We start from the raw sequence: 23,843 nt of genomic DNA on the forward strand, positions 1-23,843 counted from the left end.
AACAGAATGTTTTTTTGATTAAACCAATTGATAGTTTCATTCTAGTTTATTATTTATGGTGTTCTCTTAGTGACAGCAGATGGCAATAATAGTAGTCAAATGTAAAATTTTAAATATATATAGTTGAATGCAACAAAACAATACAATAAGAATCATTGTTATCTTCAGCAAGACAGCTTGATCATTCCAGTGTTTTGCATTCATTATCATGCATCGGAAATGCTCGTTGCACAGTAAATTATGATTGCTTGATTCAGGCCTTCATTGAAGGATGCTAAATACCTTATAATGACAGATTTCCTATTTTCCTACACTATAATAAAAGGCTTTTTTACAAATTTAAGTGGATTGAACATAAAAGAATTAAGTTGCCCTTCCAAAAAAAAACAAACAAAAAAAACATATGAACTGTGTTGTTTCAGCTCATCAAATAAGTAGTTTCAACAAGCAGCAAAAGTCATTTTTTGAGTGTATATCTGTGGGATGCACTGTCTATATTAAGATATTGAAATTGCTTTGAATGCATGTTATTTTAGTGTTTTCAATTTTGAATTTTGCAAAACTTGAAAATTGTGTGGCTGGGTATTAAAGGGTATTTTTATTTAGAAGTTTATTACTATGGCTGTTATTACTATTACAATTTGTTTAATTACTATATAAAATGTCAATAATTATCCTTATGGATAATGAAAATTTTTATGGCTGGAAAATTAATCAAAGGCAATTTTTACGCATATTTTTCCAGTAAAACCAGTTCTAGTTAACCTTCAGCTTGTGCTTCCAGATATAGTATGGAGCTTAGTATATGACAAAACAATGTGAATTTGAATTGTGTTAATTTGTATTATTGACAATTGTAATTGAATTAAACTGAGCCGCATGTAGACACCAGTAAGCTGACGCAGCTCTGATTGGCCAAAATGCTTCGTTGTTGATGACCCCTGACTTCGTTGAATCTGAATTTCTGGTTTAGAATTTATGAATACTGAATTTGATGTTCTGAATTTCTTTATCTTGAAAAGTTGAAACTAAATTTTTACAAACTAGATACCCGCAGTCTTGGAATTCAAAAAAAAAAATTAATTCCCCCATTAAACACAATATATTTTATTTTAAGAAACATTTAAAATATTTTGGAACAGTAAACATGTCAGGCTAAATAATATATATAAATTAATTGAATTTAAAGTAAGCCATTGCACTGTTCAGGTAGCATGCTGGACGTTGGTGCATTAGTGATTTGCTTTTCAAATGTATCCTGAATCATGAGCTGACCATTAGCTTTTGAAAAGGAGGGTCCTTTTCTGCTGGAGATACTATTGACCTAAAAAAAACTAAATAAAATAATTGTTGTGCTTACATTTAGAATGTTCTTCAGCTTTGAATTTGAAGCACAATATATCGTTTCAGCATCGATATCGCAATGTTTGTCCGCAATAGTCACATCGTAGGATATGCAATGTTGAGGGATTATAGTTGATCACAGTGTAAAAAAAAAAATCCTGGTTGCCTTAAATTATTAAACTGAATCAAATTAACCTTATGAGTCCATTGAACTTATATTACGTTAAACTGACTTAAAACAGCTTGCATAACTTATAAAATTATTGAATACATAAATTAATATGAATTTTAAAGAGTAGAAATTCAAAACAGTTTGAAAATACATCTATAAAAACAGCCTTTAAAAAATTAAGTTGTCTTAATTTTTCCGATGTTCAATATAAATTAATATAATATTAAAGAATATAAAGAAATTTATATAATAAGTTAAGAAATTCAAAACCATTTTTTAACAATAGATAATATTCAGTTTTATTAAATCACAATTGTCAATAATTCAAATTAACATTGAAATTTCATTTTTGACGCTCCATAATAGAGTAACTTATAACTTGCAACCTAATAACTTATAAAATTAAAAACATGATTAACTTGCATTAATAAGCTACAATGACCTAAAAACATGTTGTCATGATGACTAATTGATCATATAATTTTTTTACAGTGCAGCACAATAATTTAGAATACCTAAAAATTGTGGATTCATTGCAATGTATAACCATAACAGAGCGAAACTTTATCATTTGCATGTGATTTCAAAGACATTTCAAGAGAGTTTAAAGCATTCGGACACAAAAAGTACAATATTTGTCACTTTAATGAGGAACAATTTTACTGAATTTTTAATACAATGACGCCTATAAAGTGTTATTTTACATTTCATTATTCAATTTCTGTACCTGAATGCTGTTTGACTCCTGAAAACCATAAAATCACTTTTTATTTAAGTTTTTCTTTGCTCTGTTGTAATTGATCTTGCTAGTAATTTGTTTATTATTTTTTACTTGATTCACACCCTTACAAAATCACCCCAATCAATCTAAATTCAAGATTGTTTTCCCCAAAAAGAGCTATTCAAGTCATCTACTGAAATTGTAATCGCAGTATATACCGCAGAAAAACAAAATATCGCAATGTCAGATTTTACAATGTCATGCAGAATTATTATTATTGTTTTGAAATATTTAGTCCTCTGTTTATCAGAGATATTTCATAGTGTGTATCACATGCTAAACAGTCATGCTAGCTATTAGTTGAGGAGTTTGATTTGACATTATATCCAGAGACAGGATGTCCCAATATTGTACCTCAAATAGTTTACTGGTTCACAGAACAGCTCACTCTGAGAACGTTCGTGGTATACAAATAATATATGAGAATTTACATAACATCAACTCATTTATTGTACTTGTTTTTAATATTATTTGACTCTCGATTAAGAGTAGTTTGGCTTTGGAGCTTTAAACTATATGTGGTCAGTCCATGAAAAGTCCAAGCCTGATGTGAAACTAATAATGCTAAATCTTAGCATTTGTGCAGTGTTTTAATAAAAGCTATATAAGGAAGTTAAAGGGATAGTTCACCCAATAATGAAAATCCTGTCATCAATTACTCACCCTTTACTCATTTCAGACCCTTATGATTCTCTTCTGTTGAATAACGAAGAATATTTTGTGAAGAAAACTGGTAACCTGTAACTTCCATATTTTTTTTTTGTTACGATGGAAGTCAATGAGTTGTAGGTTTTCTGCTTTTTTCATCTTTTGTTTTCAACCAAATAAGATTTGGAACCACTTGAGGGTAAATAATGAGTACATTTTGAGTGAACTATCCCTTTAAATAATTTATTACTGAAAGTTTGGTTCTGAAACTAACCCAAAGCTGTTCTTAATGTGACTATACATGTAAACTCTAGTGTGTCAAAGCTGTGTGTATTCTTGTTGCATGTCCGTGTGTTGGCGAACAGCTGAACTGAGCTCAGATCAATGTTGAGGATCTTTTTCTATCAGCACCTTTTCATTGCCCTCCTATCGTTGACCTCTGATTAATCGTATTCACAAAGGAAGTGATCCTGCTGTGTAAACAACAGCTTGTTGGTGATGGCACACCTGTATATACCTTTGCCTGCATTACATGCCAATTTCAACGGAATCCAACTGTGCATTTAGAGTTGGCATTTAGTCTTGCACATTTCACTTCAAGTCTCATTAGTCCATTAGGTTGAGGCTGTGGTATCAAAAAGGATTCAAACTTAAAGGTATCCAAAAAATGCATTCCTTTAGACATTGAGCTTCTTATTAGGACTGCACAATATAAGCATCGACATAGCTAAATGTGTGTGTAGGGATACGGCTGTCACGATCCTCCAAATCCTCGATTTGATTACATTTTCGATTCTAAAGTCACGTTTCAATTCGATTCTCGATTTAAAAAAGAAAAATTTGAAAGCACAAGCTATGCCATTTTAGGACTTTTATGCAATATAATAATATTTGACCTATGTGCGCTGTGACAGTCATAAAGCTCTGTGTTTCTCTGGAGGTCCAGCAATATGTAGTCAAGGCTACTAAATGTGCACTATTAAGACCTTCAATAACTCTCTCCTTCACATTATTGTACATGGAGTGTATCACCGTAGCTGTGAGATGCATTCTACTTGGGATTTCGTAGCATAATTAAATGCCTAAAACCAGAGTTTTCTACCACTGAATAAGTTTGCATGCCCGCGGCTATAAATACTCCTACTGCGCTTGTAATTGCCTTTGCACTTAAGTTTTATTTCAAATGAAGGCGGGAGAGTAGTTTGTGTAACACTTGTCGGTTTAACAGATAAATCAACACAATCTCACAGCAATTCGTAACTTTTTGATTTAGTGGCTAATTCGTATGAATTCGTATGATCTAACTCGTACAATATTGTACGAGTTGCTCATCCCCCAATGACGGTTGAGTTTAGGGGTGGGGTTAGGTGCTACGCCTCTTTTTTAAAATCTGACAATTTCGTATGACTGAACTCATACAAATTCGAACAAATTAGCCACTAAACTGACAAAACGTAAAATACTTACATTTTCTCATGAGATCAGGCAGGAAAAATCTATGTTTTTGTGGTGCCTGCGGAGATGCCCTGCCATGTTAGTCGTGCTGCCGGTGGAATAATGTGGTATACGTATATAGCAGAGCTTGCAAACTGTTTTTTGTGTGCAAACTGAAACAAACGTTGTCAACATAAAGCACTGCAAATTCAAAGTACTTCCACGCCGGCGACTTCAGTGAAAAAGGAGGAGGTTCAAGTTCTGTCGACAGGTCTCCTGCGTCTGCAGTTGCCATGCTATCTTTTGGCTGTTTGTTGTAGCTGTTAGGTTGACTCAAAGCTAGGCATGGGACGATAACCGTTTTCAAGGTTTGGAAAAGTCAAGGTTTTTATCCTGCCTGAATCCAGAGTTTTCTACCACTGATCAAGGTTGTATGTCCGCGGCTATAAATACTCCTACTGCGCTTGTAATTGCCTTTGCACTTGTTAAGTTTTATTCCAAATGAAGACGGGAGAGTAGTTTGTGTGACACTTGTCAGTATAACAGATAAATCAACACAATCTCACAGCAATTCGTAACTTTTTGATTTAGTGGCTAATTCGTATGAATTCGTTACAGGATATACGTTAATTTCCACTGCTGTATGGACATCTGTTATGTTAATGTACAACATAAACCTGATTTAAGTCCACAAACTGGGATTGACACATGTTCTTGATGAATTACACATTGATTTTACTTTTCTTTATTACAAACATGCATTATTGAGATGCAGATGATCACAGCAAACTCAACAGATCTTTAATCCTAGTTACTTTGCGCAGGTCCTGTCTTGTGGATATGATTATACGTGTTTCTATGGAGACATGTTAATACATGGGTGTCAATCAATTCCACACTACATCACGTTGCGGTGGTCTTCACAATGGGAGGGATTTGAATCCCATTTTAACATCAGAAAGTTAAAAAAACAGAGACATATTTTCTTTATATCACCTCAATATGACTATGGACACACTACCTACACACCGTTCTGTCCAAACAGCTTCTAAAAGTAGATTTTCGTCATAGGTTCAAAAGTGTGTTGTGGTTATCTGCTAAGGTCTGATAAAAAGCGCTCTGGTTTAGGTTACTTTTTTCTGTTGAGCACAAAATATTATTAGTATTAGCACATAGTATTTGTTTTTCCTACAATGATTGTCAATAGTTACAGATTTCTAACATTTTTCAAAATAACTTTAGTGCTCGACTCAAACTGGTTTGAAGTTTTGTCAATTGGAATATGATTTGTATACGAGCAATTCCAGCGTTATGAATGTGACATTGGCAGTAAAAACTCAAAATGTAAATTGACAGAGGAAGTATATGCTAACATTATATTGAAAGATCTGTTTATTTTCAAAACTACTAGCCAAAGAGTTGTTGGAGCAGAAAAATCTGTAAACATTTTTTATATTTTAAATGAGGAAATTAAACATGCGTTATGGATGTGACAAAAAAGTCTGCAAATTTACAGTATACAACATACTTTGTAGAAAGAGAGTTGGCTCACGATAGAACAAACATGATTGAGTTCAGGTATGGCCCGATATAAGATTCTGACGGTATGATAACCTTGGATAAAAATATCACGGTATCATGGTATTGCGCTCACTGCTCTAAAATTCATTCGTTTTAAATGTCTGGGTAAAAAGCAAAAACTTTTTTCCCCCTTTTAAAACAATATATTTTATTTTTGGAAAGATTTATGATATTTTGGAACAGTAAACATGTCAGGCTAAATAATTCAAATGAATCATTGACTTCTGCTGTGTACATTAGTTTCAAAAACACAGATCTCTTTACTATTTAAAACAACATCTTTAGATATATTTTCTGCTGGAGATAATGTTGTCCTAAAAAAACAAACAAAAAAATGTAACTAAAAAATCTTACACATACCTTAGGAATGGTATTACAGAAAGTTTTGTCAGTTTTAAAACCTCGACTTTTCCAAACCGCGGTATACCTTGAAAACGGTTATCGTCCCATACCTAATTGATTTTATTAGATTTTACATTTATGCATTTATAAGAAAAAAGCTTCGTTATGGATGTGACATCTCTCTGTTATGGGTGTAATGGATGTGAAATTGCCACTAGTGTGACTTTGGTCAATCAAATAGAATTGTTTGAATACACTGACAGAGACATTTTTGAGTATTTTTAAAGCATTGTAAAATACAAACCTACACAAAAAAACGTTTTTGCTATTTTGGCGAAAATGAATTTTTTTCATGGCGAGGTTGACATTTACATGGAACTGCTCACATTGTTTGTTCATTAATTTAAAAGATTTGGTTATTTTGAGTAATTATTTCCTTTTTTTGTAATTGTCACAAATTGACAATTTTGTAGTTGGTTTGGTTAGTAAATACTTAATTTATAAATGTTTAATTTTTTCCCCTATGTTGTTTAAGTGGATTGTTTGTCTTTAAATACTCTGTAGTCATTTCATTTAGGCAAGGCAAGTTTATTTATATAGCACATTTCATACACTGTGGCAATTCAAAGTGCTTTACATAAACAGGAATAAAAGAAACAAGTATAAGAGAAATAAAAACAAATAATAAAACTGGTTAAAAAAAACATAAAAACTGATAAAATGTGTTATAAAAGAATGAAAAAGCAGTGCGATCTGTCGGATGTAGCACAGTGCTCATTCAGTAATAGCACGGCTAAACAGATGTGTTTTCAGTCTTGATATGAATGTGCCAACTGTTGGAGCACATCTGATCATTTCTGGAAGCTGATTTCAGCAGCGAGGGGCATAATAGCTGAAAGCAGATTCACCCTGCTTTGACTGAACTCTTGGAATTTCTAGTTTATATGATCCTAAAGATCTGAGTGATCTGTTAGGTTTGTATTCAGTGAGCATTTCTGTAATGTATTGAGCTCCTGGGCCATTTAGGGATTTATAGACAAGTAATAATACTTTAAAATCTATTCTGAATGTAACTGGGAGCCAGTGTAAAGACCTGAGGACAGGTGTGATGTGCTCTGATTTCCTGACTCTGGTCAGAATCCTGGCTGCAGCGTTCTGGATGAGGTGTAACTGTCTGACTGTCTTTTTGGGAAGGCCAGTGAGGAGTCCGTTACAGTAATCCACCCTGCTGCTGATAAAAGCATGAACAAGTTTCTCTAAGTCTTCACTGGAAACAAAGCATCTAATTTAGCAGGACAGTTTGATTTTGTTCTGACTTTCTGAATTTCTGTTGTATTTTTGTTTTGTTGGCCTCAATTTGTTTTCCAGCTAGTATTTGTGTTGCATTAAGTTTATTATTTTGTTTATTTGAGTACATTTTCCCCTTTATTTCCCTGTGTCCTTGTGCCTTACCATTAGGCTTTCTCACAGTTTGCATTTCAGAATGTTCAACCATCTCTTTTAGTTCAGAATTATTATTGCTCTTGCTAAACATGAGCGAGGTTAGCTATGATATAAATCTGCATTGTTGAGGAGAATAGTTTCAGAGGTCAGAGACTCTTCTAGGATAACAGCTGGAGGATTTCAGCAGTTATTTGACTTTCAGAGTCATAAAAAATCACCTACAGTATTATTGTTTGGGAGAGTTTCAAGACAATAATGATATACTAACTCTCATACAAAAAACAAACTCCAGTTTCTTCAGTTAATATTTAGAGTTCACACAAGAATTAATAAAAAATGCCTTGCATCCACAGTAAATTGGATCAAAAATAAATAAAAAAAGTCTGAATATCAGGATGAGGATTCCAAAATCAATGCAAAATGGGTCCCTGAGCTTAAAATAAAGGTTATTTTATGGACATATTCTATTAAATTGTCTCTGATTTAGTGGTGTTCCCCAACCTCATCAGACATTATAGAAGAGTTAAAGGTCTTGTGAATATTTAAATAAAATTTTTTTAGATGTTAGTATCAGTGTTTTAGACTTGCAGATATCTATAATCTAATGTGTTACAAAACGGTGACAAAATTGCATCAAAGAAGATATAAATAGCCTTTTCACTTCCATCTAAATGTATCAACTGTTCTTTTTTCCCATGTCGTTGGTCAAATATTGACCAATTAAATTCTCTCTATTATCTTACATGCCCCGTATGGGATCAAATTCCTGCCTAAAGTACCATGGTCACAGATAAAAAAAAAATAATGCACGTAAATCAAAAGTATTGACAGCGCGTGTCAAATTATTTTGGGAGGAATTCCCTGGAATCACGGACAGGTGTATGTTACAGTATAAATAATATTTATATGAATCACCAATCACTGACAGGTGTCTATATTATCTGAAACTCCTGGAAACAAATGCCACACTAAGCAGCTATGAGTTGCATTGGAGTGACGTCAAATCCCTCTTCATCTCATTGGCTAAAGGAGCAACCGTCAATCTCGACTAGTGGACCAATGATGACTCAAAAGTCCGCCTGTAATTTAAATGAAACTTGCATTGCCTTTCGTTACATGACCCCGTTGTTTCTTATTGTGCGTTTAGTTTTTGCTTTTGTGCATTATTAGTTTACACACAATAAAAATATTTTGATTTACCTCATAATTTTTCTATCCGTGACCACTATACTTTAGGCGTGAATTTGATCCCATAGTCCCATCCCCTTCAAGACACTTCTCGCTTGCTTTTCATAGATGTGCTTGAGATAAACTACTCTTACCGTGAATTGGACAAAACATTTATATTGATACATTTTTTAGGTATTTTATTATTAGTAGTATTATTAGTAATATTGTTGTTTAAAGGGCCATGAAACCCTCCATGTGTTAGCAGGGTGTTTTCACACCTCTAGTATGAAAAAAGTCAGGAAAATGGGTGAATCCAGCTTTGTTTAGGTGGGAGTGTCGAGTGGCGAAAGATGGAAGGGTTTGCATGAAATGGGGAGTTTCAGTACATGCACGCGCTGATTTTTACAGCAGCAACACAAACACAGATGCAGGGGAGATAGACAGTGACTACATTTACATGGACATCAGTAATCGAACTATTTGCCTTAATCTGATAAGGACAATAATATGATTAAGGTGTTTATATGAGTTACTTTTTGAATGTTCCTTTCATGATCCCATTTTACATGTAATAGCACATAATTCGAATAACGTCATTGCGTCACCAGGCTATCCACATTTCCTCTGGAGATTCATGTAATTTCGGGTGTTTCATTCTTAATTTGTCAACTTTATCTGCAGTTGGGCACTTTCATTTTCACAAAATTTTATGCATGCAATAATGGATGTGAGAAACTGCTGGAAGAGTGTAGTTTTAATAGAATTTGAGACCGCATGCCAAATGGGAGAAAAAAAAACTCAGCATTTCTCGGTAGATGCAGAGACTCGGTAGGTGCAAGGAATATCGTCAAACAGTCGTGTGTGTCTCTTGTCACGAAATGAGGCAAAAATTCTACACGACGGTAATGTTTACATGTCTATAATATTGTAGTGATATTAACTATATCATTTTGACTAAGGTATGTCTTTAAAAAATGACACATATAACATATATTTAAAAACATATATATTTGTCGCGTGTTAGCAGACCACTGTAATCCACAAATGTGGGTTCACACGCGAGCGGTGCTCTCATCGTCGGGAAATGGAAACAAAACCTTCATTGCGGCACATTTATAAACACAACACTGAGGACCCATGTCTCCAAACAATTCTTCTTCTTCCACTTGTTTTAATTACGGTTAGCAACACAACGTTGCATCTCTCTGAACACTGTCACGTTGTACTGGCCGCTACAGAAGTCCAGTCTCCACGCTAGAATTTACACAAGGATCTCATGGCCCTGACACAGCTTCAAAATTTAATTTTTAAACCGGAGGAACGAATTTGCTCGAAATAACGCAAAAACAACCAATTTTCACTTTTTTTGTGAAATATGTGTCCTAATTGTGTTTTTAGCAATATACAGTTGAAGTCAGAATTATTAGCACCCCTTTGAATATTTTTTTTCTTTTTTTTATATTTCCCAAATTATGTTTAACAGAGCAAGAAAATTTTCACAGTATGTCTGATCATTTTTTTTTCTTCTATGAACCATTTTAATTTCAAAATTTTTAGCCGTTTTAAGCTGATTTTTTTTCGACTGTCAACAGAACAAACCATCGTTATACAATAACTTTCCTAATTACCATAACCTGCCTAGCTAACCTATACCTAGTTAAGCCTTTAAATGTCACTTTAAGCTGTATAGAAGTGTCTTGAAAAATATCTTGTCAAATATTATTTACTATCATCATGGCAAAGATAAAAGAAATCAGTTCTTAGAAATGAGTTATTAACACTTATGTTTAGAAATATGTAAATAAATAAAAAACTTCTCTCCATTAAACAGAAATTGGGAAAAAAATAAACGGGGCTAATAATTCTGCTAGTATTTGTTTTTATTCTTCTTTTGCAAGGATGGCTAATTTTATGCAGACGTCAGTAGCATGCTAGACACTGATTTCTGTCAAGCCATTACATTCCCTGAGACTGTGGTAAATAAATTATCGTTCTCTTGCAATTTGACCTGTTTTCCCTGGTCAGCTTATAGAAGATTTATTTTTTTTTAAAAGAAGCTTTTTCCTAGTGTGAAAAAGAAAGGTGTTTTGGATCTTAGTCCTAGACAGTGTATCATCACCATTAAAAATATAAATATCATTAAATATGCTATATTATTAAAGAGTTAGTTAGCCAAAAACAATATGTCATCATCTACTCACTCTTTATTTGTTTCAAACCTAATATGAGCTTTTTTTTTCTTCTGTCAAACACAAAAGGAGATCAGCACCAATAGCCTATTTAAGTGCATCAACACAGCACTGAGGTATTTGTGTTTTTACTATGCAAGTCAATGGTTACAGATTTTCCACTTTCTTCAAAATATCTTCTTTTGTGTTCTACTTAAGTTCTGGAACTACTTGGTGGTGAGTAAATAGTAAGTCAATATTAATTTTGAGTGGACCATCCCTTTAAGATGTGGGTTATTACTCCCATGTCACTGACAAGGTATTCCAGAACTTCATTGTTTTTTATGCTTTCTTTTTTTATATACTGAATAATACCCTCGCAGCTCATGAAACTTTTTTTTTTTTTGCGATCCATTTACAATAATATTAAAATGCATGAAAGTAAGTAATTGACGACAAAATAGCCAATTCGGTGAGCTACTGCATCTATTTATTACTCTCACTTTTAGTTAGATTCATAACACGCTGTCAGAAAACATTAATTTAGTGCCTTTAGTGATAGAACAGCTTTCACTGGTTACTTTACATTTAGTAATTTATTATACACTTTTATCAAAAACGACTTACAAATGAGGTATTCGGTGAATTAACATGAAAACAAACAAGAAGTGCTACTAATACAAGGGAACTATTAGTGCAAAGAGATAGTTAATTCTCATACTGTATACTTCACACTTGTGTGCTGTTAGGGATGCCAACAGACAAGATGGGGGCACGAACACATCGCGAGGCCCATCGTCTCTCCAGTTTCTGCAGTTTTGCAGTATTATTCCTGCTCATTTCAGGTCTCTTCGTGCAGAACATTAGTGCCTTTACATCGTACACCCGACAGGAGATTTGGATATTGGTTTGTGCATTCCAGACAGTTTTATTAGCAATCTTCAATTCATCCGTGAGATCGCCAGAACACCCCAGGCTAAGCGCCCTGCCCGGCTGGGCGGAAGTGCTCGAAGGCGGCATCAAGACCATAAACAAAGACGGGGGAAGTGTAGCGGGCTAAGAGCTAAGCTAAAGCTAACACCACACCGGCTCTCTTTACCCAGCATTTTTCTCGCCAATGTACGTTCACTGGTGAACAAAATGGATGAAGCATTCAACACTGTCATACCCTTTAAGTTAATGATCAAACTTCGAGACCTGGATATCGACACGTCTCTCTGCAACTGGGTTATGGACTTTTTGATCAACAGACCTCAGAATATAGAATGCAGACAACAGAATGTTAGATCAGGTCACATCTGCTCCACCACCGTCACACTCAACACTGGTGTACCACAGGGCTGTGTGCTGAGCCCCTTCCTCTTCTCCCTTTTTACCATCGACTGTAGGCCTGTGAACAGATCCAACTCCATCATCAAATTTGCAGATGACACCACAGTGATTGGTCTAATCAGCAATAATGATGAGACTGCCTACAGGGAGGAGATACAGCATCTGGCCACTTGGTGCACCGACAATAATTTGCTCCTTAACACCAACAAGCCCAAGGAGCTCATTGTGAACTTCAGGAAGGGACGAACAGGCTCACGTGATCCCAGCCACATCAATGGGATGACCATTGAGCCTATCTCATCCTTCAAGTTCCTAAGGACCCACATCTCAAAGGACCTTTCCTGGACCACCAACACCTCCAGCCTGGTCAAGAAGGCTCACAAGGCAACTTAAGAAGAACCAGCTTTCATCAGCTGTCTTGGTGAACTTTTACAGCTGCACAATAGAAAGCATCCTGACCAACTGCGTCACAGTTTGGTATGGAAGCTGCTCTGTTGCGGAGCGTAAGGCACAGCAGCAGGTGGTGAAAACTGCCATTGAGGATATCCAGAAGAAATGCTCTCTGCGCCGAGCATGCAGTATTCTTAAGGACTCCTCTCACCCTGCTCACAGACTGTTTTCTCTCCTGCCCTCCGGCAGGCGCTTCAGGCTCCCCCGGACAAAAACCAGCAGACTGAGGAACAGCTTTTTCCCCAGAGCTGTCTCCCTTTTTAACTCTGCCCCTCACTGACTCTTTTGCCCCCCCAATACACCCCCCACTCTCCTCTAACTTAAACTCCTCACAATCACTGCACTATTTAACATTTGCACATATTCATTGCACTACATTGCACTGATTCACTTATTTGAACTTTACATACCCACTGCACATGTACTTTCGTAATCATGTACACACCCACTGTGCATGTACATTTGTAATTGTTTATCTATCTGCACACTTCTGATTATTAATAGCATTCTGTACATATATTCTGCACACTTCTGATTATTAATAGCTACCTGTACATATATTCATTTATTGTAAATCTCTGTTCATAGCTAACACAACCTGTATATAATGTTCATAGTACATCCATCTGTAAATATCACCATAGTTTATCCATAACTGCACTTTATAACTTATACCTGTATCCTGCTCTTGCTGCTATTGCACTGCTGGTTAGATCTAAACTGCATTTTGTTGCATTGTACTTGTACGTGTGTAATGACAATAAAGTAGATTTTTAGTCTTGATATGGCCACAACATTCTTTGTGTTTTAGTTAATGGAACAATTTTTGGTAACAACTCTTATGACACATATTTTAGGAAAATGCTTTGGAAAAAATTTTACAAAACACTGGGCAAATGTATTACCCTTCCATTATGTTAGTGAGCTTGTTTTGGTCCATTGACTTCTATTGTAATGTAATTTTTTGATTGCAAAGCCATGACACCATATTGTTATGTATTATTAATTTTGTAAATAATGTTTGTTGGAATAGGTTAAATTTGTAGTTTCTGCTGTTGATCATCAGTTGCAGTGCGAAAAGGCTTAGTTTCTGGCTTTGGGGTTATATGGAGTAAGGTGTGTTTGTGTGTGTGAGAGTACGAGTGCAAGAGAGACCTATGCGCACTTACGTTGATATGTCTGAGAAACTATAAATAAGCACCTCATCTCTCAGAACATAGTAAGCAAAGTAATTGTATTTATGCACACACAATATAATCTGCTGTTATACTCCATATAACTTCATATAAAAGCCAGAAACTTTTTTCTTTTTTTTTTTTGCACAGGCCTAAAGGGTCAATGATGCCAACTGATGATCAACAGTAAAAATTTTACCTCTTCCCAACAAGAAAACAACCAACAATCAAGAATACATGATTATATGCTGTCATGGCTTTGCAATCAAAAAAATGTTTTTATAATGGAAGTCAATGGGGCAAAAACAGCTACTATCATAACGAAAGGGTAGTCAATTTGAACAATACAAAGGGCTTAAACATATCAAGAGATACTCATTATATTTAAAGGAGCATCTTTGCAACTTTTCAGCTTTTCTTAAAGGGCACATAGTTTACCTCTTTTTTTATGATTTAATATTAATATTATGGTTCTTCGGAGTGTGCCAGTTTAGGTTCAGTTTAAAACACAATTCAGATTTTTTTATTATAATGTGTTAAAAAGTGTCATGTTGGGGGTGTGTCCACAGTTTGCTGATTTAGGGGTGTGTTGCTTCACATGTAGACTAGTTTCGGCTTCCCGCCCAACGTAACAAGGGGGCAGGGCCATGAGCTCACCCGCTCTGTGTTTGCAACAGAGTCAGACAGGCAGACAGAGATGGAGCTGGAGTGAGAGGATCAGCAATCAGTCGTACATATACGACTCGGACACAGACCAAGCAGAGAGTACAAAATCATATGTGTCTTTGTACAGTTTTACAGCCAACTGTTTGCTAGTTTCAAGTGCCGAGCTTGTACACAGAAACTATTAACCACGCACACTGAATAAACTTTGACTGAGGCACCGGATGCGCCTCTCGAAGCCGCGAAACGGCACACCAGACACTCTCTGTGGCAAGGCAGAGACATGAAGTGTCCCGAATCGTAGCGCCAAGCATTTTTGAATTGTAAACATAGGTTTCTGCAGCAGTCCGCGGCGCCCAGCCGTCGACTTGTGTGTACCCTGATAGAAACCTATGTTTAGAATTCTAAAACACATGCTAGTTAAGATTACAGGGAGCTTCTGGGATCGCAAGAAATGCAAACGGCTGAAGTGTAAGGTAGACTCAATGAGAAGTACACATGTTTGCAAACCTACCTAAAGATACAACCAATAATTCCGATTGGAGTGATAATGTGGAGAATATTGCTCTTGTGTTGAGCCCAATGAGCCTTGCATCTAAAAATAGAGCAAGGGTGTTCCTTTAGTGATATTGCTTCGACTCGCGCTGAAAATGGCGGACATGAATCAGCAAACTGAGGATATGATGACGCGCCTGTCAATCAATATTGGTGGGCGGGGGACCGCTCTCCTGCGTAAAGTTGCGGTCGGTTTGAAAACCGCTCCAATTGGTCCACCGTTTTTTATGTTGTTAAATTGAAAACAAAAGCACTGGGTGTACTTATATCACCCCAATATGACAGTCTACACACCATACATGCACATATGTCTGTCCAAACAGCTTGAAAAGTAGATTTTGTACTATAGGTGCCCTTTAAGTGGTACATATTAAAATCTTAGATTTGTACTGCCTTTAAAGCGTTTCTGCAGGTTTCACCAAGTTAAATTTAAGACATTTTAAGACCATTATGAATGAAATTTTAGACTCATAAAGGGCTAAACACTAAGGAATTTTTCAAATGGCCCAGATGGAAAAGAGTTTTATTTGTCCTATCAAAACAATATATCATAGTTGAATTCATCTAATAATACAATTATATATTAATAATAAAAAATGTTAATAGTTTAGATATTTCTTATCAAAATATTTTAAATATTGGTTTAAAACAAGCAAGCTCTACTTGTATCCATACACTTCTTTTACTACATAAACTTTCTTTATAATAAAAAAAAATATGAACAAACGTTAAATGTTTTCAAAACTATAATAAACTAAATCTATGCACAACAATCTGTCCAGGTTGGTGTCCTCATCTGTAAATACATGGAGCACTTTTAACCAAAAGTTATTGTAAGGAAAATAATTAAGCTATTATGATAAATAGAGTTAAAAATAAAAAAAAAAAAGTTTTATTGAGATGGATTGTAGGTGATTTTATGGGTTTTGGCCAGATTGGGTAGCAATACATAAACTAAAAAAAATAAGACCTGTTTAAAAAAGATTTAGGACACACAATATTTCAGTAAATTTAAGCCTTTTTAAGGCCTAAAATTTAGATTTTGAGATTTAAGACCCCGCAGAAACCCTGCTTTAATTAATTTGTACAAAGTTGTCCCTTTAAGGGTATTAGCTGTTATATCCACAAACATGCCATTTTTGCACATTTTTTTGTAAGTGAAAAAAAAAGTTTGAAAGGGAAACCTGGGTTTCCATTTATATTATCGTATGTTTTGAAAAGCACAGGTGGTTTAACAGCAAGGTGCCCATGTGTCTCAGCACAACAGTTGTCTGGTGTACTAGAGATTGTAAAAGTCCCACCTGTCCACAGAGAATGTGAACCCACAGATGTCAACACATGGTGCTGAACAGGCAACAGACCTGCTGTAGATGCCTGAAATGCAGAACACAGCATTTTTAGCTGCATATCTCAAATCTATGTTAATGGGGGATTTCGTTTTGTGGCCGTTTGTATGGCAAATCTTTCAAAAATACGAAGTAGAAACCCTTAATTTTTTTAGTACATCAATTTAATTTAAATGCACCCCAAAATTTAAATCCTCAAGTAAGACTGCCCTGATTTACCAAATACATTTGATATTATTTTATTTCTTTACTCTAATTGCTACAATGATCCTTATGATTTGGATTTTAATCTGAAGAGACACTTTAATCTGAAGTTTAACTTGTGTATGTGAATCTCTCATTCCACCACATCCCAAAGGTCCTCTATTGGGTTGAGATCTGGTGATTGTGTAGGCCATTTGAGTAGAGTGAACTCATTGTCATGTTCTAGAAACCCATCTGAGATGATTCACACTTTATGACATGGCACATTATCCTGCTGGAAGTAGCCATCAGAGTATGGGTACACTGTGGTCATAAAGGGATAGACGTGGTTAGCAACAATACTCAGGTAGACTGCGGCATTGGCGTAATGCTCAATTGGTACTAATGGGCCAAAAGTGTGCCAAGAAAATATCCCCCACACTATTACATCACCACCACCAACCTGAACTGTTGATACAAGGTAGGATGGATCCATGCTTTCATGTTGTTGATGCCAAATTCTGACCCTACCATACGAATGTCGCAGCAGAAATCAAGATTCATCTTCTATCCGATCTTCTATTGTCCAATTTTGGTGAGCCTGTGCGAATTGTAGCTGACAGGAGTTGCACCCGGTGTGGTCTGCCTCAAGGAAGGTTTGATGTGTTGTGTGTTTAGAGCAACTCTTCGGCATACTACGGTTGTAACGAGTGGTTATTTGAGTTACTGTTGTCTTTCTATCAGGCCGAACCAGTCTGGCCATTTTCCTCTGATCTCTGGCATCAACAAGGGATTTTGCACCCACAGAACTACCGCTCACTGCATATTTTCTCTTTTTCTGACCATTCTCTAACCCTAGAGATGGTTGTGCGTGAAAATCCCAGTAGATCAGCAGTTTCTGAAATACTCAGACCAACCCGTCTGGCACCAACAACCATGCCACATTCAAAGTCACTTAAACCACCTTTCTTCCCCATTCTGATGCTCGGTTTGAACTGCAGCAGATCGTCTTGACCATTTCTACATGCCTAAATGTATTAAATTGCTGTCATGTGATTGGTTGATTAGAAATTTCTGTCCTGTCTCTGTTATCCTGTTGCACTGTAGAAGCTCTGTCACGAAAACAAATTCCTCGTATGTGTGAACATACCTGGCAATAAAGCTCATTCTGATTCTGATTCTGAAAATAATCAGTAATCGATATTATTCTATATTATCCAATGGCAACAGGGTTGTTGATTAATTGCAGTAAATTTTTTATGCACATTTTGTCAGTAAAGCCGGTTCTAATAAAACCCCCATCACTTGCTTTCAGATGGAGCAACATTCACTAAACAGACTTGTAGTTCAATGATAAACTATGCAAAAATTAATATTAAAATCTAATTTGATTCAATAAATCAATCAATAAGGATTATGACAGCTGTTTGCATTTCTTCTCTATGAACTATGGCTCTTTGTAGTATATAATGCTCTTGAAATTATCATGTTTAATTTACTCACTAAAAAACTTCAGTTGAGAGTTTGGAAAAACAAAAAAGGTAGGTGATTCCATAGCCGTGGGTTTATTAGTCATGATGATGAATACGTAACAGAATTAGAGTAGCATGTTGTATGGATGTAGTCCTGCTTATGATATGGTCAGCAGAATTCAGAATCAACTGATGGAGAGATTTATGTGGTAAACTAAATACGAATAGTCAATGTGGGAAGTGACAAGTAGGTGAACAAGATTGGCTGTACTGTGTCAGGGTGAGAGGAGAACGGAGGTGTGCAATATTACGAAGATGAACGTAACAAGACTGAGTTGTGTGCTTCAAATGAAAGTGTGCTGTCAAAGATGATGTTTTTCTAAAAAGAAACTGTATTAAGGTTAAAAACAATCTAGCAAATATGTATAATTGTTTAATGATAGAAATGTTGCCGGTATATGAAACTATATAGCTGTAATGTGCTTTTAAAAACTTTAAGTATATTGAGAATGGTTGGTATATCCTATAGCATAACCGCACCTAATGGGTGGGGAGGTTAGGTTTTGACCATCAATTTGGTCAAATATATACTTGACGAATTACCTGACACAACATCTGTTGTTGGCCCATGGTAATTGCTCAACCTCACCTCACATGGATGTCTTCCCGCTTCAGGCAGAACTTGAATAAATGTTGTAATATTGCTGGAATGTAGAAGCTTCAGATCGTTTTCATGCGTCTTAGCCAAACAGACCTGGAGGAGGATTAGTCGAGGGTAGTTTGTCATATTCAGCGACCTTCGGAAACTTGTTTTCATCCATTTGACAATTTGTTTTGTTCCTTTTCCAGATTTTGAGATGAAGAAGGACATCGACACGCTAATAGCAGAAGAACGGGCTGACATCATTGAAAAATATGAGAAGGCAAGTTACAGCACATCCTTTAAGTTGCATACCGGCTGACATTCTATAGTGTTGACCTACGTTTTTAACTAAAAAAATCAAAACAATGAACTAACGTCTAGACAAAGGGGAACTAGTTAATGAATCTTCAGTATCCACAGTGACAGTTCTCTTAGAGAGGAAATTTCAGGGATCAAGAATCCCAGATATATATTATCTCGTCCACAAAAGTTGCTGCATTTTACTGCATCTCAGCAAGGGAGCAGTTTTTGTATGAAGGTGAATATTAAGGATATGTTTCAGACAGGTTTGAAGAGACATAAAACATCATGTCTAATGGTTTAAAAGAATATTCAATTTGAAACCAAGTACAGTGTGGTGGTCACAATAGTGCCTACTGTAGATCTCTGTGTAAATTGGGTCACAATTCTTTTATTTGTTTGTTCCTTAATAGAAAGAAGACATTTTGGTGTGTGAACTAGTTGTGAAATTTCATGGACTGTACTAAAGGTAACTTTAGGTAGCCACAGTTAAATAGGACAGAATGTTGTATGAGCAGCGGGTCCAGACAAGCCTAAAAAAGGAAGACTGTACTTCCCCCCTTTTTTTTTTCGGAAAATAACCTCTTTTACAACTTTCCTAGAGTTAAACAGTTTAGTTTTACCATTTTTGAATCCATTCAGCTCATCTCCAGATCTAACAGGAGCACTGTTAGCTTACATTCACATAGATAATCGAATCAGATTAAACTATTAGCATCTCACTCAAAAATGACCAAAGAGTTTTGAAAATTATTGGTGTCATCATATCACTAAGATCAGAGATGCCCAAAGTAGGGCCCGCGGGCCAAAATTGGCCCATTGTAACCTTTGATTTGGCCCAACATTGCATCTGAGGAGAGTGAGCATAATGGAGAAGGTTGAGGAATCTCTGTGTTGCCTTTAACACAGAGATCGTCATTTCTAATTGAACGTAATTTTTTGTTTGTTTTATTGGTGAGCTACAAAAAAAGCAATCTGAAATGAAATGTTTCAATTAAATGTTGTAAATGCATCTGATTTTATAAAATGTAAATAATGTCTTGATGGATAGAGGACTATGCGGAAGACATAGGCGAGCAAATCAAGGCAAAAACTTGTGTAATTCTGTTATAAATGAGATATTATTTTTACTGTGATAAGTTCATTATAAAATAAAAAAAAATTAAATACTGTATTTTCTATTCATTTGTAAATATTATTAAGTAATTTAAGAATTTACCCATGGCAACTATATTTACCTGCCCACAAGCCTCATTCAAGTTTGGTTTTTGGCCCTTCAAAAGAAGAAGTTTAGGCACCCCTGACTAAGACCAGTAGAAATTGAAATTATTATGATATGTCTAGGAACTATACTCTTATTCCTTTTAATGCCCACTTATACAATTTGTGAAGTATGTAAGTGTCATACATAAGGCCAGAGGTTAAATTATCTGAAGGGAAGCCCTTTTTTGATGGACAATAGCTTAATGTCTTGCTAAACTCAAACACATACTACAGTCTGGATGGAAATTTTCAGTGTACTTCAGATACCTTTGTTCCTTGTCTAAAGATAAAGGCCCAATCCCAATTCTATTCTTATTATGGATTATAGATAGCGAAATTTAGCTGGGTTTTTTAAAGCATGATGGTTAAATGAATGCATTAAAACATATGCTTGTTTGTTTTAAAAAATCGTAATGACAAAAAATACAAATTTGTGCTTCTCCTTACTTCTATGTGTAGTCATGCTGCTGTTGTAGATGGTGTATTTAGGGAAATTTTCTTAACCCTTCTACTGTGGTCCTGAAAAATCTTTGTTTCATGGGGTATCCAGCCCTTCCCCTTAGCCCTACACCTTCAAGCTAAATAGAATTGGGACACCCCTACACCTTCATGTGAACACGCAAAACGAGGGGTAGGGATATGGGAAAGGGCTTAGGGGTAGAATTAGGATTGGGCCAAAGTGTTTCCTATAGACAAACAAACATGTCAGTCTGTTTCAAGATATTGTGGGTTCTCTTGGTTTTTTGTATCATTGCCTAACTTATTTTGGATATCTGGATGTTGTTATAAACTGTTGTCAGAAAGAAATCAAATGCCTAAAGCCATGGTTACAGAATTTAAGCATGTGAAATTATGATGGACGGTGCCTTGAAAAGGGGCTGGATAAAACAAGAGGATGTGACACTAATAAAACAAACAATTGCTCCATATTTAAAATTTTCTGCACTCTTTGAACCTCTATTTTCCTCACAAATTCACGTGATGCAAATTGGTCATAGTTCAGGTCATAGTTCACCAAACTTGAACTTTCGATCACAGTGGCATTCGAAATATGTAGCAGAAGCTTGCCTTTCCAGTCTGCAGCATTCGCAGTGTGACCTTGGCTTAAGTGCTTTTTTGTCTTTATTTTGTCATGTTATATAGTGGTTGTCAGCTTTTTAGTTTCTTTGTTGGCCTGGTTGCAGGGCAGACAGGAGGGTGTGCACATTAACCCCTGGGAGGATGCAGACTACAGCATCTTTAAGTTCACAGACCGCTTCGGGTTTCTGCAGTAAGTCTAGCCAATCCATGCAGTTTTACCACACAAGCTAGCAAAATTATCTTGCTCCATGGTTATCAATGTTGACTTGTGAACTGCCATGTATGTATGTATGTATGTATGCATGTATGTATGTATGTATGTATGTGTATATATGTATGTATGTATATATATATATATATATATATATGTATATATATATGTAAATATATATGTATATATATATATATATATATATATATATATATATATATATATATATATATATATATATATATATATATATATATATATGATGATCAAAATACATATCGAAATACATACATATATATATATATATATATATATATATATATATATATATATATATATATATATATATATATATATTTATATTTATATATATATATATATATACAGTGCATCCGGAAAGTATTCATAGTATTTCCCTTTTTCCACATTTTTTTATGTTACAGCCTTATTCCAAAATGGATTCAATTCATTTATTTCGTCAAAATTCTACACACAATACCCCATAATGGCAATGTGAAAAAAGATTTTTGGAAGTTGTTATTAAAAATAACAAACCTAAAAACTCACATGTATCTAAGTATTCACAGCCTTTGCAGTGAAGCTTTAAATTAAGCTCAGGTACATTCTGTTTCCACTTTTCCACTGTTTCAGCAGCTTAATTGAAATTCACCTGTGTTAAATTTAGTTGATTGGACATGATTTGAAAAGTCATACACCTGTCTATATATAATGTCCCAGGGTTGACAGTGCATGTCAAAGCACAAACCAAGCATGAAGACAAAGGAATTGTCTATAGACCTCCGAGACAGGATTGTCTCGAGGCACAAGGCTGAGGAAGGTTACAGAAACATTTCTGCTGCTCTGAAAGTTCCAATAAGCACAATGGCCTTCATCATCCGTAAGTGGAAGATGTTTAGAACCACCAGGACTCTTCCTAGAGCTGGCTGGCCAAGCTGAGTGATCCAGGGAGAAGGGATTTAGTCAAGAAGGTTATCAATAGCCCGATGGTCACTCTGTCTGAGCTCCAGCGTTCTTCTGTGGAGAGAGGAGAACCTTACAGAAGGACAACCATCTGTGCAGCAATCCACCATTTAGGCCTGTATGGTAGAGTGGCCAAACGGAAACCACTCCCCGCCTGGAATGTGCCAAAAGGTATCCAAAGGACTCTAAGACCTAAGACTAAAATTGAACTCTTTGGAGTAAATGCCAGGAGTTACATTTGGAGGAAACCAGGCACCGCTCATCACCAAGCTAATACCATCCCTACAGTGAAGTATAGTGGTGGCAGCATCATGCCGTGGGGATGTTTTTCAGCAGCAGGACCTGGAAGACTAGTCTGGAAAGTGGAAAAGATGAATGCAGCAGTGTATAGAGTCATCATGAATGAAAACCTGCTCCAGAGTGCTCTTGACCTCAGATTGGGGTGACGGTTCATCTTCCAGCAGGGCAATGACCCAAAGCGCACTGCCAAAATATCAATGGAGTGGCTTCACAACAACTCGGTTCTTGAGTGCCCAGACCTAAATCCTATTGAACATCTTTGGAGAGATCTGAAAATGGCTGTACATCATCGCTTCCCATCCAGCCTGATAGAGCTTGAGAGGTACTGCAAAGTGGAATGGGTAAAAATTCCTAAAAACAGGTGTGCCAAGCTTGTGGCATCATATTCAAAAAGACTTGAGGCTGTAATTGCTGCCAAAGGTACATCAACAAAGTACTGAGCAAAGGCTGTAAATACTTACTTATTCCTGTGACGCTCCAGAGACAGACGAGTCTTCGCTGAGGCCAGCTTCCAGCCTCCGCCTCTAAGACTGCAGCTCTGCAGAAGACATTTGGCCAGCGGAGAAATTAAAATGGTCGTGCCCAACTGAGTCTGGTTTCTCTCAAGGTTTTTTTTCTTCACTTTCTTCAATTAGTGAAGTTTTTTTTCCCCTCTCCGCTGTCGCCACTAGCTTGCATGATTCGGGATCTATAGAGCTGCGCATCGTTGGTTTTGCTCTTCAGTGTTTGGACTCTCAGTAGTGATTATTAAACCACACTGAACTGAGCTAAACTGAACTGAACTTAAACACTACAAACTGAACTAC

General features: G+C 35.9%; 1 protein-coding gene across 1 annotated transcript in view; it reads left to right on the plus strand.

Annotated features, from left to right (window-relative positions):
• Positions 1 to 23,843, plus strand: part of si:dkeyp-19e1.3 (USP6 N-terminal-like protein) — a 61,462-nt gene that overhangs the window by 4,122 nt on the left and 33,497 nt on the right. Inside the window, exons 2-3 of the mRNA XM_056451435.1 lie at positions 19,109 to 19,182; positions 21,650 to 21,735. Coding sequence (XP_056307410.1) covers positions 19,117 to 19,182; positions 21,650 to 21,735 — 152 coding nt within the window. The 5' untranslated portion in view covers positions 19,109 to 19,116. The remainder of the gene's footprint in view (positions 1 to 19,108; positions 19,183 to 21,649; positions 21,736 to 23,843) is intronic.

This window comes from Danio aesculapii, chromosome 25 (assembly GCF_903798145.1).
Source record: "Danio aesculapii chromosome 25, fDanAes4.1, whole genome shotgun sequence".
NCBI classification, from domain to species: Eukaryota; Metazoa; Chordata; class Actinopteri; order Cypriniformes; family Danionidae; genus Danio; species Danio aesculapii.